The 17,690-nt window shown below is 40.7% G+C and overlaps 1 protein-coding gene across 1 annotated transcript; it reads left to right on the top strand.

Annotated features, from left to right (window-relative positions):
* The first annotated feature begins 5,790 nt into the window (after window positions 1-5,790).
* LOC129846527 (zinc finger protein 721-like) lies at window positions 5,791-16,148 on the top strand. The gene is made up of 2 exons (XM_055914459.1): window positions 5,791-6,504; window positions 11,339-16,148. Exons 1-2 carry the CDS (start codon window positions 6,081-6,083, stop codon window positions 15,436-15,438), a joined length of 4,524 nt encoding a protein of 1,507 aa, XP_055770434.1. The 5' UTR covers window positions 5,791-6,080; the 3' UTR covers window positions 15,439-16,148.
* Window positions 16,149-17,690: the final 1,542 nt, after the last annotated feature.

The following is a 17,690-nucleotide window of genomic DNA, read 5'->3' as shown; positions in this document are numbered from 1 at the left end:
CTGTCTGTCTGTCTGTCTGTCTGTCTGTCTGTCTCTCTCTCACATTCTCTCTCTCTCTCTTTCTCTACGATTAGAATGTAAAGTCTCTCCCTATCTCTCTCTCTCCTTTGGATACCTTTAGGAAATAGATTGTCTCTCTCAATTCAATTCAATTCAAGGGGCTTTATTCAATTCAAGGGGCTTCTCTCTCTCTCTCTCTCTCTCTCTCTCTCTCTCTCTCAATTCAATTCAATTCAAGGGGCTTTATTGGCATGGGAAACATGTGTTTACATTACCAAAGCGAGTGAGGTAGATAATATTCAACAGTGAAATAAACAATAAAAATGAACAGTAAACATTACACATGCAGAAGTTTCAAAACAATAAAGACATTACAGATGTCATATTATATATATATATACAGTGTTGTAACAATGTGCAAATGGTTAAAGTACAAAAGGGAATGAGATCCCTGAATGGTAAAAAAAGCATCTCCAAATAGAATATGTTTGTATCACAAATTATCTTACAGATATATCTTACAGATATTTTGACCATATCTGACAGGCTCCCAAAGGCAATCAAAGGATCTAGCTCACTTAATGCCCCATACCCTCCCCATCACCAATCAGCCCTGCCATTGTTTGTATTCATACTGTTTTGTAAAGAATGGCTTCTTGTCTGTTAGGTTGTATTCCACTGGGAAAGTGATTACAGTTTTCCTCAGTCGCTTTGGTGCATTTCTTAGATCAAAAGTGCAATTCTTGATACGACTTGTACAAATTCCAAATCATCTAGTCACTTGTGCACATCATTAAAGCAATTTCTTATTCCTTTGAACAAATTGCAATTGATAATGTACAAGTGTCAGCTTTTTTCCACATTATCAATTGCTCACGTAATGTTGATCAAAATATAGTAGATGGTTCTCTGTTGAATAGTCTTACCCCTCAAAACATCTAGGCATTAGTTCCTTGCATAAGCCATTACATGCAAAATTGTTGAACTATTTGTCATAAACTGTCAAGCATAGTTTTACACATTTCTATAAGACCTTTTGTACAAAAACGTAAACTGATGAATCGTGCAGGTGAAATTGACCCTCACTCATGAAGGAATGAAGTTTTGATTTACATAGCCTGCAATTGTGACAATCACTGCATTCAAACCTGTGTAGATCAGTCAATTTTTAATATACAGACTTAAAACTCAGGATTCTGTAACAGCATACTCCATTCAAGATATGTGTTTACTGTGACAACCAGAAGTGCCTTAAGATGGTGTCATAGATGCTGTTTTGAAGGGGTAAAAGGTCAGAACTTTTCAAAACTTCATATATGTGATTAGACAACCCTCGTGAACTGTAAATCAGTCATTTCTCCCAACAGATGTCAAAGAAAAGCTCACACACACACACACACAGCAGGGATGGAGTGAAAAGGTACGGTGCTTAAAGACACACAAAGCCTGCAATGGCATTACTATTATCTCCAGGCCGTGCCGAGTTCAACGAGATGCCCCGCTTGACCGTAGCTCACTCGGTCTGAGCGCAGCCACAGTGACAACAAGACGGACCCAGAGCTGTCTGTCTGTCTCTGTTTGTCTCTGTCTGTCTCTGTCTGTCTGTCTGTCTGTCTGTCTGTCTGTCTGTCTGTCTGTGTCTGCCGGTCTCTGTCTGTGTCTCTGTCTGTCTGTCTGTCTGTCTGTCTGTATCTCTCTCACATTCTCTCTCTCTTTCTCTACGATTAGAATGTAAAGTCTCTCCCTATCTCTCTCTCTCTTTTGGATAACTTTAGGAAATAGATTCTCTCTCTCAATTCAATTCAATTCAAGGGGCTTTATTCAATTCAAGGGGCTTCTCTCTCTCTCTCTCTCTCTCAATTCAATTCAATTCAAGGGGCTTTATTGGCATGGGAAACATGTGTTTACATTACCAAAGCGAGTGAGGTAGATAATATTCAACAGTGAAATAAACAATACAAATGAACAGTAAACATTACACATGCAGAAGTTTCAAAACAATAAAGACATTACAAATGTCATATTATATATATATACAGTGTTGTAACAATGTACAAATGGTTAAAGTACAAAAGGGAATGAGATCCCTGAATGGAAAAAAAACATCTCCAAATAGAATATGTTTGTATTACAAATTATCTTACAGATATTTTGACCATATCTGACAGGCTCCCAAAGGCAATCAAAGGATCTAGCTCACTTAATGCCCCATACCCTCCCCATCACCAATCAGCCCTGCCATTGTTTGTATTCATACTGTTTTGTAAAGAATGGCTTCTTGTCTGTTAGGTTGTATTCCACTGGGAAATTGATTACAGTTTTCCTCAGTCGCTTTGGTGCATTTCTTAGATCAAAAGTGCAATTCTTGATACGACTTGTACAAATTCCAAATCATCTAGTCACTTGTGCACATCATTAAAGCAATTTCTTATTCCTTTGAACAAATTGCAATTGATAATGTACAAGTGTCAGCTTTTTTCCACATTATCAATTGCTCACGTCATGTTGATCAAAATATAGTAGATGGTTCTCTGTTGAATAGTCTTACCCCTCAAAACATCTAGGCATTAGTTCCTTGCATAAGCCATTACATGCAAAATTGTTTAACTATTTGTCATAAACTGTCAACCTCTCTCCGCCTCTCTCCCTTTTCACTCCCCTCTCTCCCTTTTCACTCCCCTCTCTCCCTTTTCACTCCCCTCTCTCCCTTTTCACTCCCCTCTCTCCCTTTTCACTCCCCTCTCTCCCTTTTCACTCCCTCTCTCCGCCTCTCTCCCTTTTCACTCCCTCTCTCCGCCTCTCTCCCTTTTCACTCCCCTCTCTCCGCCTCTCTCCCTTTTCACTCCCCTCTCTCCGTCTCTCTCCCTTTTCACTCCCCTCTCTCCGCCTCTCTCCCTATTCACTTCCCTCTCTCCTCCTCTCTCTCTTTTCACTCCCCTCTCACCCGCCTCTCTCCCCTTTCACTCCCTCTCTCCGCCTCTCTACCTTTTCACTCCCTCTCCCTCTCTAAGAACTTCCCATTTGAATCAATAAGGATTGCAGTTGTGGGTGACTATCTGGGTGGAGCAGACTGGGAGGCTGGTTTTCTGACCTGGGCTGGAGCAGACTGGGAGACTGGTATTCTGACCTGGGCTGGAGCACACTGTGTTGGAGCAGACTGAGAGGCTGGTTGACTGACCTGGTCTGGAGCAGACTGGGAGGCTGGTTGGCTGACCTGGGCTGGAGAACACTGTGCTGGAGCAGACTGGGAAACTGGTATTCTGACCTGTGCTGGAGCACACTGTGCTGGAGCAGACTGGGAGACTGGTATTCTGACCTGGGCTGGAGAACACTGTGCTGGAGCAGACTGGGAAACTGGTATTCTGACCTGTGCTGGAGCAGACTGGGAGACTGGTATTCTAAACTGGGCTGGAGCAGACTGGTAGGCTGGTGCAGTGTCATCAGGCTGTGTGGTGGAGGCCATCCTGTTCTCGGGTTCTGCTTGCGTTATGCCAACCACCAGGTCATTATTACCACCAGGTCATTATTACCACCAGGTCATTATAACCACCAGGTCATTATAACCACCAGGTCATTAGAACCACCAGGTCATTATAACCACCAGGTCATTATTACCACCAGGTCATTATAACCACCAGGTCATTATTACCACCAGGTCATTAGAACCACCAGGTCATTAGAACCACCAGGTCATTAGAACCACCAGGTCATTAGAACCACCAGGTCATTATTACCACCAGGTCATTATTACCACCAGGTCATTAGAACCACCAGGTCCTTAGAACCACCAGGTCATTAGAACCACCAGGTCATTATTACCACCAGGTCATTAGAACCACCAGGTCATTAGAACCACCAGGTCATTAGAACCACCAGGTCATTAGAACCACCAGGTCATTAGAACCACCAGGTCAACTAGCTATTAGCCTAACAAGCGTAGCCAACCAGCTAACGTTAGCTATTTAGCCAACTAGCTATTAGCCGAACAAGCGTAGCCAACCAGCTAACGTTAGCTATTTAGCCAACTAGCTATTAGCCTAACAAGCGTAGCCAACCAGCTAACGTTAGCTATTTAGCCAACTAGCTATTAGCCTAACCAGCGTAGCCAACCAGCACCGAGACCATTTAGAACCAAACTAACAAAACCTAAACGTGTTTGCAGATCAAAAGATCAGAGACAAACAGAATGATGGGAGAAAATTAACCTTCAGAAGTCATTGATCAATGCTGATAAAGTGACACACTGCTTCAATAATAATGAGTAGTTATTTATGATGTAAGGTGATTTGTAGAGCAGTCAGTTGGCAGTCGCCAGCAGTGTCGAACCAAACCAAACCAATCAGGTGGTTGTTCGATGAAATGAATCTTCAGACGTCATTGATGACGTGCTGCTGATAAAGTAATACAGGCATCAGCACTGCTTTGAAGTTTAATGCTTTCAAGGCCTCGTACCTCCGGTTTCAAACATAACATCCATATCGAAAAGTTGACAAAACAAAAAGGAGCAAGCAGGTTGATTTCCTCTGTCATTTTGAGCCCACGGCAAGAAGTCACCAGAGCCCACCGTGCTAACGGGTTCCCACTAGATAACACAACCACACAGTGCATGAAAAGCATGAGGTGAAGCTTGAGCTAGATATCAACCTATCGAGCTAGTGTGACCTTCCTGGTCTCTCAAGTCAGTGAGTCAACACAGGAAGGAGCAATGGATGGATAGTTCATTTATTTCCAAAGCTGCAATGATGGGACACACACAGTATGGATGAATGATCAGTAGTGACGGGATATAAATAGCACGCCCACAGCAATTCTACATTAATCTGCCCTATAATATACTAACAAAAAACAATTGAAATGTCTATCAAAGTTATTGAGATCGTAGAGTGGATTCCTAATAATTTCTAATTTACTATAATAAATGAAGCAATTGTTTACATGTGTCTCATATTCACTACATCAGAATAAACTGTCATCCATTTTACTAACAAAATATACCTGGGAAATGACTCGATGTCCCCCTCTGGTGGCGAGGAAGTATAATACACCTAAACTAACAAAACCGGGCTAATAAACAGGCTGGTGTTCATGAATTTAAAAAACATATACTCTATACATTTGTCATAAATGACCTGCATTGATGAGACACACAGTGTGGATGAATGATCAGTAGTCGACACGGTAAAAATACCACTCCTAAAGAAGATGCATTTTCCAGTTAGATAACAACTTGAAAGAGGGAACTTTAGCATAAAACCCACATTGAAACTGAGATTTGGCAAATAACATATAAAGAGAGGCTTATTTGACACCAAACCAACAACAGTAGTTACTAAAACATAAATTGCTAATGTATGATTTAAAAGGTGGATTTTATGATGTAATGTCAACTTTATATATTTCTATCCCGGGACTATTCAATTTTGAACTCACCCACAGCAGTTCTCCATAAATCTGCTGTGGATTACCCAGAATCCCGAAATAAATTAATACATATGTGATAATTCAAAAACATAACTGGTTGTGCTTATAGGGAACCAGATCGTGAACACAACTAAGTTACTAAGTCTTTAACCACACTGTATTGTTACACTGGTGAGTAAAAACTCATGCTTCCTACACGAACTTTTTGTCTGAACATTATAATATATATTTTACGTCACACTAGCGTCATTGTCTTAAAGTCGCACATCTCCATCGCAGTCAGAGGTTCAGACTGAGCGTTACCCACTCCAGTCAACAGATGGCAGTGTGCGATTTTAAGGCAATGCTGTTAGTGTGACGTATAATCTAGTGGACGGAACGCAATGCTGCTAGTGTGACGTATAATCTAGTGGACGGAACGTTTCTTTCAACAGCAGTAACAACTAGTCAGCCACCTCGGTAGCTTGCTAGCCAAAATAGCCGAACCCATAAAGCTCTTTAGACGCTTTAGTGTATATTAGCCACTGTGTTTTAAACCCTCTTCTGTCGTCTAGTTAGTTAGTTATCCTATTTCATTTCATATTTACGGTGTTGTTGTTATTATTAAGCTAGCGGGCTGGTTAAGTTAGCATTAGCCTAGCTAGCTAACATCTCAGACCATGAGTTCACTAAATTACTCTCCTCCTGCTGAAGAAGAGACGGTCTGCTGGACGGAGAAAGAAGCTCTCATCAAAGAGGAGGAGGAAGAGAAGGATGTTACAAAACAAAAACATGTAGAGGGTGAGGCTGTTACAGGGAAAGAAGAAGAGAAAGACGTTTCAGTGAAAGAAGAGGAAGACGTTACAGTGAAAGAAGAGGCGTTCAGAGTGAAAGAGGAGGAGGGTGTTACAGTAAAAGATGAGGAGGATTCAGTTTTTGAAGTGAAAGCGGAGGAGGGGGAGAATACGGTCTCATCGGAAGAAGAGGAGGAAGAAACTGGATATCTGGGCCCGATTTCCCAAACGCAATTTAAGGCATCCAGTGGTTCTAAAGATGAACTTAGCCATAAGATGGTTTTGAGAAACCGGGCCGTGATTACCACTGGTAAGTACTGTCTTAAATACAGAGGTACAAACTCTGCAGTTGTTGAACTGATGTTTGGTGTTAAAAGGGAAATCTGCAATTGCTACATCCATATTTTGACTTTTAAATGATTTATTTATAGCCATTGATTCTTGGAGAATATAACACATGCCTCATGAGCTTAGTTCAACTGTTGTACCCCATCAGAACCATGGGGTACAACATATACTTGTACTCTTGTACCCCTGAATTCACTACACTATGAGTACAAGGACTGGCCATCCATGAGGTCATAATGATAGTTTAACCAGGTTTCTAGGATATATAGTATATTCTAGAATTCATCCATGATGTCATAATGATAGTTTAACCAGGTTTCTAGGATATATAGTATATTCTAGAATTCATCCATGATGTCATAATGATAGTTTAACCAGGTTTCTAGGATATATAGTATATTCTAGAATTCATCCATGATGTCATAATGATAGTTTAACAGGTTTCTAGGATATATAGTATATTCTAGAATTCATCCATGATGTCATAATGATAGTTTAACCAGGTTTCGAGGCTATATAGTATATTCTAGAATTGCCAGTGTAGATTTCCTGTAGGGTCAAATTGTTAGAGCTGTTGATAAATCATTGTATAATATTCAGCATTTATTTTCATGCCATTACATCAATAACGCCCAACCAGAAGAGAATAAACTCTTCCTGAACCACCTCCTCTTGCTGTCCTTCATACATTCTGACGTTGCTGGTAATCGGCTACACAAGCAGTCAGCAACCTACATTTGGAGTGCAAATGTATCTTACCATTTCTACTGATCTGGTGACAGTTATGATTTTCATATGTTCATTTTACTGGAACAGTTTCATTTCATTTATAATAGTATCTCAAACATTGTCTGTGATTAATCTACATTCTATCTAAATGAAAATTATACAAATCTAAAAGTAACTTTTATTGCCATTGCCACCTATGTAAAAAATAGCCTACATAAAGCCAACAAATAAAAATATTGCAAATAACTGTCCTATAAATCACATGGCCTGTCCATAACGAACTTGAAACATTGTATAAAATATTCTGGGCCCTCAGTTTCCCGTGCCAGTGAGTTCTCGACCGACACAGCTGTAGGCTATTTGTGAAAGGGATAAGAAGGAATCAGGTGTTTTGACATTTCCACTGGATCAGCGCATTACGTTTTTCCCTTTTGTGCCGAGTGGTTATCGAAAGGGCGAGAGCTGGAAATATTTTTCAAATACTTTGAGGAGTTATTCTCCTTTGCAATTGACTTTGATTAGACTTTGTTTACTTGTTGTTTGAGGTGGGGGGGAAAAATGTGCTTTGAGAAGCTCCACAACTCAGTGGTGGTGCATTAAGACAATCAGAAATAATATCAGACATCCCCATATGGGCACATTTATAGGCCTACATTTGTGTGCAGGCCAGGTAGACTAGTTTTACATCTATATGTGTAACAAGGTAGACTAGTTTTACATCTATATGTGTAACCAGGTAGACTAGTCCTACTTCTATATGTGTCACCAGGTAGACTAGTCCTACTTCTATATGTGTAACCAGGTAGACTAGTCCTACTTCTATATGTGTCACCAGGTAGACTAGTCCTACTTCTATATGTGTTGTCAGGTAGACTAGTCCTACTTCTATATGTGTCGTCAGGTAGACTAGTCCTACTTCTATATGTGTTGTCAGTTAGACTAGTCCTACTTCTATATGTGTCACCAGGTAGACTAGTCCTAACTCTATATGTGTAACCAGGTAGACTAGTCCTACCTCAATATGTGTCACCAGGTAGACTAGTTCTTCTTCTATATGTGTAACCAGGTAGACTAGTCGTACTTCTATATGTGTTGTCAGGTAGACTAGTCCTACTACTATATGTGTAACCAGGTAGACTAGTCCTACTTCTATATGCGTAATCAGGTAGACTAGTTCTACTTCTATCTGTGTAACCAGGTAGACTCGTCCTACTTCTATATGTGTTGTCGGGTAGACTAGTTCTACTTCTATATGTGTAACCAGGTAGACTGGTTCTACTTCTATATGTGTAACCAGGTAGACTAGTCCTACTTCTATATGCGTTGTCGGGTAGACTAGTCCTACTTCTATATGTGTAACCAGGTAGACTAGTCCTACTTCTATATGCGTTGTCGGGTAGACTAGTCCTACTTCTATATGTGTAACCAGGTAGACTAGTCCTACTTCTATATGCGTTGTCAGGTAGACTAGTCGTACTTCTATATGTGTAGTCAGGTAGACTAGTTCTACTTCTATATGCGTTGTCGGGTAGACTAGTCCTACTTCTATATGTGTAACCAGGTAGACTAGTCGTACTTCTATATGTGTAACCAGGTAGACTAGTCGTACTTCTATATGTGTTGTCAGGTAGACTAGTCCTACTTCTATATGTGTAATCAGGTAGACTAGTTCTACTTCTATATGTGTTGTCGGGTAGACTAGTCCTACCTCTTTATGTGTTGTCGGGTAGACTAGTCCTACTTCTGTATGTGTAACCAGGTAGACTAGTCGTACTTCTATATGTGTAACCAGGTAGACTAGTCCTACTTCTATATGTGTAACCAGGTAGACTAGTACTACTTCTATATGTGTAATCAGGTAGACTAGTTCTACTTCTATATGTGTAACCAGGTAGACTAGTCCTACCTCTTTATGTGTTGTCGGGTAGACTAGTCCTACTTCTGTATGTGTAACCAGGTAGACTAGTTCTACTTCTATATGTGTAACCAGGTAGACTAGTCCTACTTATATATGTGTGCAAATTAATTACTTACAAATCATACAACGTGATTTTCTGGATTTTTGTTTTAGATTCCGTCACTCACAGTTGAAGTGTACCTATGATAAAAAATTACAGACCTCTACATGCTTTGTAAGTAGGAAAACCTGCAAAATCGGCAGTGTATCAAATACTTGTTCTACCCAGTGTATATATTAAAAAATAAAAAAATTAATTTGCAGACACCCCTCCCCAGAGGTGTCTCATTATTGTGATTCATTGCTGATTCCTACCTGTAGCTCACTATGAGGTGTCTAGTGATAAAGGTTAAGGCAAGGCTTTCGACTCTGTCAATCACCACATTCTTATCGGCAGACTCAACAACCTTGGTTTCTCAAATGACTGCCTCGCCTGCTTCACCAACTACTTCTCAGATAGAGTTCAGTGTGTCAAATCGGAGGGCCTGTTGTCCAGACCTCTGGCAGTCTCTATGGGGGTGCCACAGGGTTCAATTCTCGGGCCGACTCTTTTCTCTGTATATATCAATGATGTCGCTCTTGCTGCTGGTGATTCTCTGATCCACCTCTACGCAGACGACACCATTCTGTATACATCTGGCCCTTCTTTGGACACTGTGTTAACAAACCTCCAAATGAGCTTCAATGTCATACAACTCTCCTTCCGTGGCCTCCAACTGCTCTTAAACGCTAGTAAAACTAAATGCTCTTCAACCGATCGCTGCCCGCATCCGCCCGACTAGCATCACTACTCTGGATGGTTCTAACTTAGAATATGTGGACAACTACAATTACCTAGGTGTCTGGTTAGACTGTAAACTTTCCTTCCAGACTCACATTAAACATCTGCAATCCCAAATTAAATCTAGAATCTGCTTCCTATTTCACAACAAAGCCTCCTAAACTCATGCTGCCAAACATACCCTCGTAAAACTGACTATCCTGTCGATACTTACTTCAGTGATGTCATTTATAAAATAGCCTCCAACACTACTCAGCAAACTGGATGCAGTCTATCACAGTGTCATCCGTTTTGTCACCAAAGCCCCATATACCACCCACCGCTGCGACCTGTATGCTCTCGTTGGCTGGTCCTCGCTACATATTCATCGCTAAACCCACTGGCTCCAGGTCATCTATAAGTCTTTGCTAGGTAAAGCTCCGCCTTAACTCAGCTCACTGGTCACCATAGCAACACCCACCCATAGCATGGCCTGTTTATTGCCTTACCTCCTTACTCCATCACACTGTATATAGATTTTTATATTGTGTTATTGACTGTACTTTTGTTTATCCCATGTGTAACACTGTGTTGTTTTTTTGTTGCACTGCTTTGATTTTTCTTGGCCAGGTGGCAGTTGTGAATGAGAACTTGTTCTCAACTGGACACCTGGTTAAATAAAGGTGGGGGGAAAATGTAATTAAAAATACATTTAAAAAATCATAACTTTATTGACAACACCCAAATGGAGACTGTCATTAACGCGAATCTTCAATAATTAAACATATTTCTTAATACTGTAGCAAACATTATATTACACAGGACATTCAAACGAGCCTTACAATTATAATCCAAAGTAGTGTGAAATGAACTCATAAGCATCCTGGAAATGGAGGTTACTCCCCTGAGTTTTCCCCCATTCACATTCAGAATACACTGTGAAAAACTAAAATCTTTGCTCACCATTTTTGCTCCAGACAGATATACTACATCCATAACTGTCGGTTTCCTCATTAGCAGGCAGGAATTTCTACAACCAAATTGCATGTGCATCGCCCTCGTGCCGCAATTTTATTAAACACAGAAAGGGGCTTATATTGGAGACCAAAGTCGTCTGGCACACTGCTTAGTTTCAACAACATGAATAACTTATTTCTAGTCTACAATCATCGATGTTACTACTAAAATATGACTATTCTTGCTCATTTTAAGACAATTGTCAAATAATTGTAACATTCATTACAGACGTCAATTGTTGTACAACATCATGGCTACGCTGTTGGCATCACCTTTTACAGTGGATTTCCACTGTTGTGGGCCTTAAACCATTTGACTTTGTTGTTCACACAGGAGAGATACGGGACTATCGTGGATCCTCTGGGGAGCCTCAACAACCTCATGATGCTGAAGAGGCAGAGAAGAGTCTCTCCAGATCAGAACACGTCAAGAAACACCAGCAGAGATCCACAGGGAAGAAATCTCACTGCTGCTCTGACTGTGAGAAGAGATTCACCTCCACATCAGCCATTAAACTTCATCAGAGAATCCACACAGGAGAGAAACCTTATAGCTGTGATCAATGTGGGGAGAGGTTTACTAAATCTAGCAGTCTGACGAAACACCAGAGAACACACACAGGAGAGAAACCTTATAGCTGTGATCAATGTGGGAAGAGTTTTTCTACTTCTGGCTCTCTGACAGTGCACCAGAGAATACACACAGGAGAGAAACCTTATAGCTGTGATCAATGTGGGAAGAGTTTTTCTACTTCTGGCTCTCTGAGAGTGCACCAGAGAACACACACAGGAGATAAACCTTATAGCTGTGATCAATGTGGGAAGAGTTTTTCTACTTCTGGCTCTCTGACAGTGCACCAGAGAATACACACAGGAGATAAACCTTATAGCTGTGATCAATGTGGGAAGAGTTTTTATCATTCTAGTGAACTGACAGTGCACCAGAGAACACACACAGGAGAGAAACCTTATAGCTGTGATCAATGTGGAAAGAGTTTTAGTCAATCTAGCTATCTGAAAGTGCACCAGAGAACACACACAGGGGAGAAACCTTATAGCTGTGATCAATGTGGGAAGAGTTTTACTACATCTGGCTCTCTGACTTTACACCAGAGAACACACACAGGAGAGAAACCTTATAGCTGTGATCAATGTGGGAAGAGGTTTACTAAATCTAGCAGTCTGACGAAACACCAGAGAATCCACACAGGAGAGAAACCTTATAGCTGTGATCAATGTGGGAAGAGTTTTACTACATCTGGCTCTCTGACTTTACACCAGAGAACACACACAGGAGAGAAACCTTATAGCTGTGATCAATGTGGGAAGAGGTTTACTAAATTTAGGAGTCAGACTAGACACCTGAGAACACACACAGGAGAGAAATCTTATATCTGTGATCAATGTGGGAAGAGTTTTACTACATCAAGCAATCTGACTTCACACCAGAGAACACACACAGGAGAGAAATCTCATAGCTGTGGTCAATGTGGGAAGAGTTTTACTACTTCTGGCTCTCTGACAGTGCACCAGAGAACCCACACAGGAGAGAAACCTTATAGCTGTGATCAATGTGGGAAGAGTTTTACTACTTCTGGCTCTCTGACAGTGCACCAGAGAACACACACAGGAGAGAAACCTTATAGCTGTGATCAATGTGGGGAGAGGTTTACTAAATCTAGCAGTCTGACGAAACACCAGAGAACACACACAGGAGAGAAACCTTATAGCTGTGATCAATGTGGGAAGAGTTTTTCTACTTCTGGCTCTCTGACAGTGCACCAGAGAATACACACAGGAGAGAAACCTTATAGCTGTGATCAATGTGGGAAGAGTTTTTCTACTTCTGGCTCTCTGAGAGTGCACCAGAGAACACACACAGGAGATAAACCTTATAGCTGTGATCAATGTGGGAAGAGTTTTTCTACTTCTGGCTCTCTGACAGTGCACCAGAGAATACACACAGGAGATAAACCTTATAGCTGTGATCAATGTGGGAAGAGTTTTTATCATTCTAGTGAACTGACAGTGCACCAGAGAACACACACAGGAGAGAAACCTTATAGCTGTGATCAATGTGGAAAGAGTTTTAGTCAATCTAGCTATCTGAAAGTGCACCAGAGAACACACACAGGGGAGAAACCTTATAGCTGTGATCAATGTGGGAAGAGTTTTACTACATCTGGCTCTCTGACTTTACACCAGAGAACACACACAGGAGAGAAACCTTATAGCTGTGATCAATGTGGGAAGAGGTTTACTAAATCTAGCAGTCTGACTAAACACCAGAGAATCCACACAGAAGAGAAACCTTATAGCTGTTATCAATGTGGGAAGAGTTTTTCTACTTCTCTCTATCGGGCAGTGCACCAGAGAACACACACAGGAGAGAAACCTTATAGCTGTGATCAATGTGGGAAGAGGTTTACTAAATTTAGGAGTCAGACTAGACACCTGAGAACACACACAGGAGAGAAATCTTATATCTGTGATCAATGTGGGAAGAGTTTTACTACATCAAGCAATCTGACTTCACACCAGATAACACACACAGGAGAGAAATCTCATAGCTGTGGTCAATGTGGGAAGAGTTTTACTACTTCTGGCTCTCTGACAGTGCACCAGAGAACCCACACAGGAGAGAAACCTTATAGCTGTGATCAATGTGGGAAGAGTTTTACTACTTCTGGCTCTCTGACAGTGCACCAGAGAACACACACAGGAGAGAAACCTTATAGCTGTGATCAATGTGGGGAGAGGTTTACTAAATCTAGCAGTCTGACGAAACACCAGAGAACACACACAGGAGAGAAACCTTATAGCTGTGATCAATGTGGGAAGAGTTTTTCTACTTCTGGCTCTCTGACAGTGCACCAGAGAATACACACAGGAGAGAAACCTTATAGCTGTGATCAATGTGGGAAGAGTTTTTCTACTTCTGGCTCTCTGAGAGTGCACCAGAGAACACACACAGGAGATAAACCTTATAGCTGTGATCAATGTGGGAAGAGTTTTTCTACTTCTGGCTCTCTGACAGTGCACCAGAGAATACACACAGGAGATAAACCTTATAGCTGTGATCAATGTGGGAAGAGTTTTTATCATTCTAGTGAACTGACAGTGCACCAGAGAACACACACAGGAGAGAAACCTTATAGCTGTGATCAATGTGGAAAGAGTTTTAGTCAATCTAGCTATCTGAAAGTGCACCAGAGAACACACACAGGGGAGAAACCTTATAGCTGTGATCAATGTGGGAAGAGTTTTACTACATCTGGCTCTCTGACTTTACACCAGAGAACACACACAGGAGAGAAACCTTATAGCTGTGATCAATGTGGGAAGAGGTTTACTAAATCTAGCAGTCTGACTAAACACCAGAGAATCCACACAGAAGAGAAACCTTATAGCTGTTATCAATGTGGGAAGAGTTTTTCTACTTCTCTCTATCGGGCAGTGCACCAGAGAACACACACAGGAGAGAAACCTTATAGCTGTGATCAATGTGGGAAGAGGTTTACTAAATTTAGGAGTCAGACTAGACACCTGAGAACACACACAGGAGAGAAATCTTATATCTGTGATCAATGTGGGAAGAGTTTTACTACATCAAGCAATCTGACTTCACACCAGATAACACACACAGGAGAGAAATCTCATAGCTGTGGTCAATGTGGGAAGAGTTTTACTACTTCTGGCTCTCTGACAGTGCACCAGAGAACCCACACAGGAGAGAAACCTTATAGCTGTGATCAATGTGGGAAGAGTTTTACTACTTCTGGCTCTCTGACAGTGCACCAGAGAACACACACAGGAGAGAAACCTTATAGCTGTGCTCAATGTGGGAAAAGTTGTACTACATCAAGCAATCTGACTTCACACCAGAGAACACACACAGGAGAGAAATCTCATAGTTGTGATCAATGTGGGAAGAGTTTTATGACATCAAGTAATCTGACTACACACCAGAAAACACACACAGGAGAGAAACCTTGTAGCTGTGATCAATGTGGGAAGAGTTTTTCTACTTCTGGCTCTCTGACAGTGCACCAGAGAATACACACAGGAGATAAACCTTATAGCTGTGATCAATGTGGGAAGAGTTTTTGTCAATCTAGTATGCTGACAGTGCACCAGAGAACACACACAGGAGATAAACCTTATAGCTGTGATCAATGTGGGAAGAGTTTTAGTCAATCTAGCAATCTGACAGTGCACCAGAGAACACACACAGGAGAGAAACCTTATAGCTGTGATCAATGTGGGAAGAGTTTTACTAGATCTAGCTATCTGACAGTGCACCAGAGAACACACACAGGAGAGAGACCTTATAGCTGTGGTCAATGTGGGAAGAGTTTTACTAGATCTAGCTATCTGACAGTGCACCAGAGAACACATTCAGGAGAGAAATCGTATAGCTGTGACCAGAGGTAATCTGATAAAAGATCTCTGACTAAACATCAGAAAATACATGAAGGAGGTGTTTCATGATATCAATGAATTAATGTCACAATGTAGAATGTTTAAACATTGTAGTAGGAGTATTTTAATATTGTCACAATGTAGAAGCCTAAATGTTTGTCCCCTGTTCTATTGATTTCAACATGATATGGATATTATCCTCAGGGGGGAAATCCAGGCTCTGAATTGAAAGAGTACTATTTATGAGATTTAGTAAGTTCACATTATTCCCAGATTCAGTGTGGTTTTTGAGCTGTTAGTTTTAACAGTACGTGCAACCTCATCTCCCTCCTGTCGCACAAATGATTTTAGCATGAAATTGATTAGTTATGACAAATAAGTGTTGCGTTCCTTTGTTTAGCGACCCCTACATTTAAACGCATTCCAACATCACGTTTCCCCTCTAATCGATATCAGTGATTTATTGCTACTTGTCAAAACAGCGTTTCTGGTGCTTGTGCAGTTTATAAGGAGCTTGTTTAAAAAAATACAAGAAATATGATTATTGTGGCAGATGTTTGTGTAAATAGCACATGTTATGTTTAGGTTTTCAATTTATCCCAAACTGTTTCTGCATATTGGTTATTGATTTGGACACGTTAAAACTGTGTTTTGACATTGAGGCTATCCCACCTAGCAAAATGTAATTGAAAAGTCGTTGAAAATAAGACTATGCAATCAAATATTTTTTTTAACATTTTTTATTATACCATGCCTTACCATTAAGTGAATTATTGACAATACATATTAACAAAGGAGTGTCCATTTGGTTTTGATCATTCATATTTACAATTCATGTAACTTTTAGTAATCATAATTATTTATGCAATCAACTGACAATTTTCGGGTATAAATATATTGACATTGTTGCCCTTCTTTTAGAATAGCAGGGTTCATTCTCAGATGTGCCAACCCAAATGTACTAGAGCATGACATTGGGGACTGGGCCCCGATCCAACAACATGCCTATCGAGTGAACCCTGAAAAGAGAGAGAAGCTCCGCAGTGAGGTGGAAAGTTACTATGGTTATTGCAGGAGTTTCCTCTTGAAATCAGACATGTCTGTGTTAAGGACAACTTGGTTGCTGATTGTTTCAAGTGTGGGCAGTCATTGTTTTGCGTTTAGCCATTGCGTTGCCATGGATCACAATTTATTTTGACTGCACGGTTTTCCGTATTGGAGATGAGTTTTGTTTGGGCTCGTTCCAAGGGGACGAGAGTTCTAGAAGCTAGTGAGTTTTAGGAAGACGAGAGTTCTAGAACATGGTGAGTTTTAGGAAGACGAGAGTTCTAGAAGCTATTGAGTTTTAGGATTCTATAGAATGAAAAAGGAGAAAAAAATAATACGATTGTATATTATTATTTAGAAATGCGTGTTTTTTCTTGTTTTTAATTGTTGACAGCCAGTAGACACTATGTTTATATTGTAGAAGGTCAAGCATTGTAGTTGATTATAATGTGAAATGGAAGTTGTTTTCTGTTGGTGGTGAGCAAACTTGGCCAACAAAAATTATAGGATTTATTTGTTGTCTTAATGGGAAAGGTGTTCCAGGCTTTCGCTTTTCCATTTATGTTTTGAGGTTGGACTTTAGCACGTATAGCTCGTTAGCACGTATAGCTCGTTAGCACGTATAGCTCGTTAGCACGTAGGGCGCACTGATTGGTGACACCTCGTTAGTCAGTATGTGTAACACCATTTTTTTTGTTTGCCTCTTCTTGGGCAGATTTAGTGGGTCTCATGGTGGGTGACTTTTATGTCCCAGTTGTTGTTACTAGTCAACTTTCAGTGGACACTGAGAACAAAACTGCAACATTATGTTATAATACTTTTATTGGATCAAATGGTTGTTTTATGCAACAGAATAGAGGGTTCTTAGAACTATTGTGTCTGTGTGTTCTACTGAGGATGGGCCTCTGGGAGAACACTCTGACAGGACATTTACAATGTCTTTTGGGTGATAAAACCTAAAGAGACCACATTCCAGAGCATGAGTTAATGTTTCTGTTCTATACAGTACCAGGGAGAGATGACCCCAGGGCCAGACCCTGGTCTCTACACAAAGAGTACTGTTTTTACAGCAGATACTGTCTGCTGAGAATTATAACTATCTCTCATACAAATCTTAACCTTGTGACCCATTCTATACATCTGTTGTTGGTCATGTAGGTTGATAGGGGTGTATCTTGGCTATAAAAGACCTTTGTACTTTTGTCTCGTGGCTCTCA

This window comes from Salvelinus fontinalis, unplaced genomic scaffold (assembly GCF_029448725.1).
Source record: "Salvelinus fontinalis isolate EN_2023a unplaced genomic scaffold, ASM2944872v1 scaffold_0578, whole genome shotgun sequence".
NCBI classification, from domain to species: domain Eukaryota; kingdom Metazoa; phylum Chordata; class Actinopteri; order Salmoniformes; family Salmonidae; genus Salvelinus; species Salvelinus fontinalis.
The sequence above is the reverse complement of the archived record's forward strand: the minus strand, read 5'-3'. Positions and strand labels throughout refer to the sequence as shown.

What these genes read in the sequence shown, in the direction of transcription:
- LOC129846527 (XM_055914459.1), top strand. Translation starts at nt 6,081, where the DNA reads ATGAGTTCACTAAATTACTCTCCTCCTGCTGAAGAAGAGACGGTCTGC. An exon ending in CCGGGCCGTGATTACCACTG is followed by an intron (nt 6,505 to 11,338) that starts GTAAGTACTGTC and finishes TTGTTCACACAG; the next exon opens with GAGAGATACGGGACTATCGT.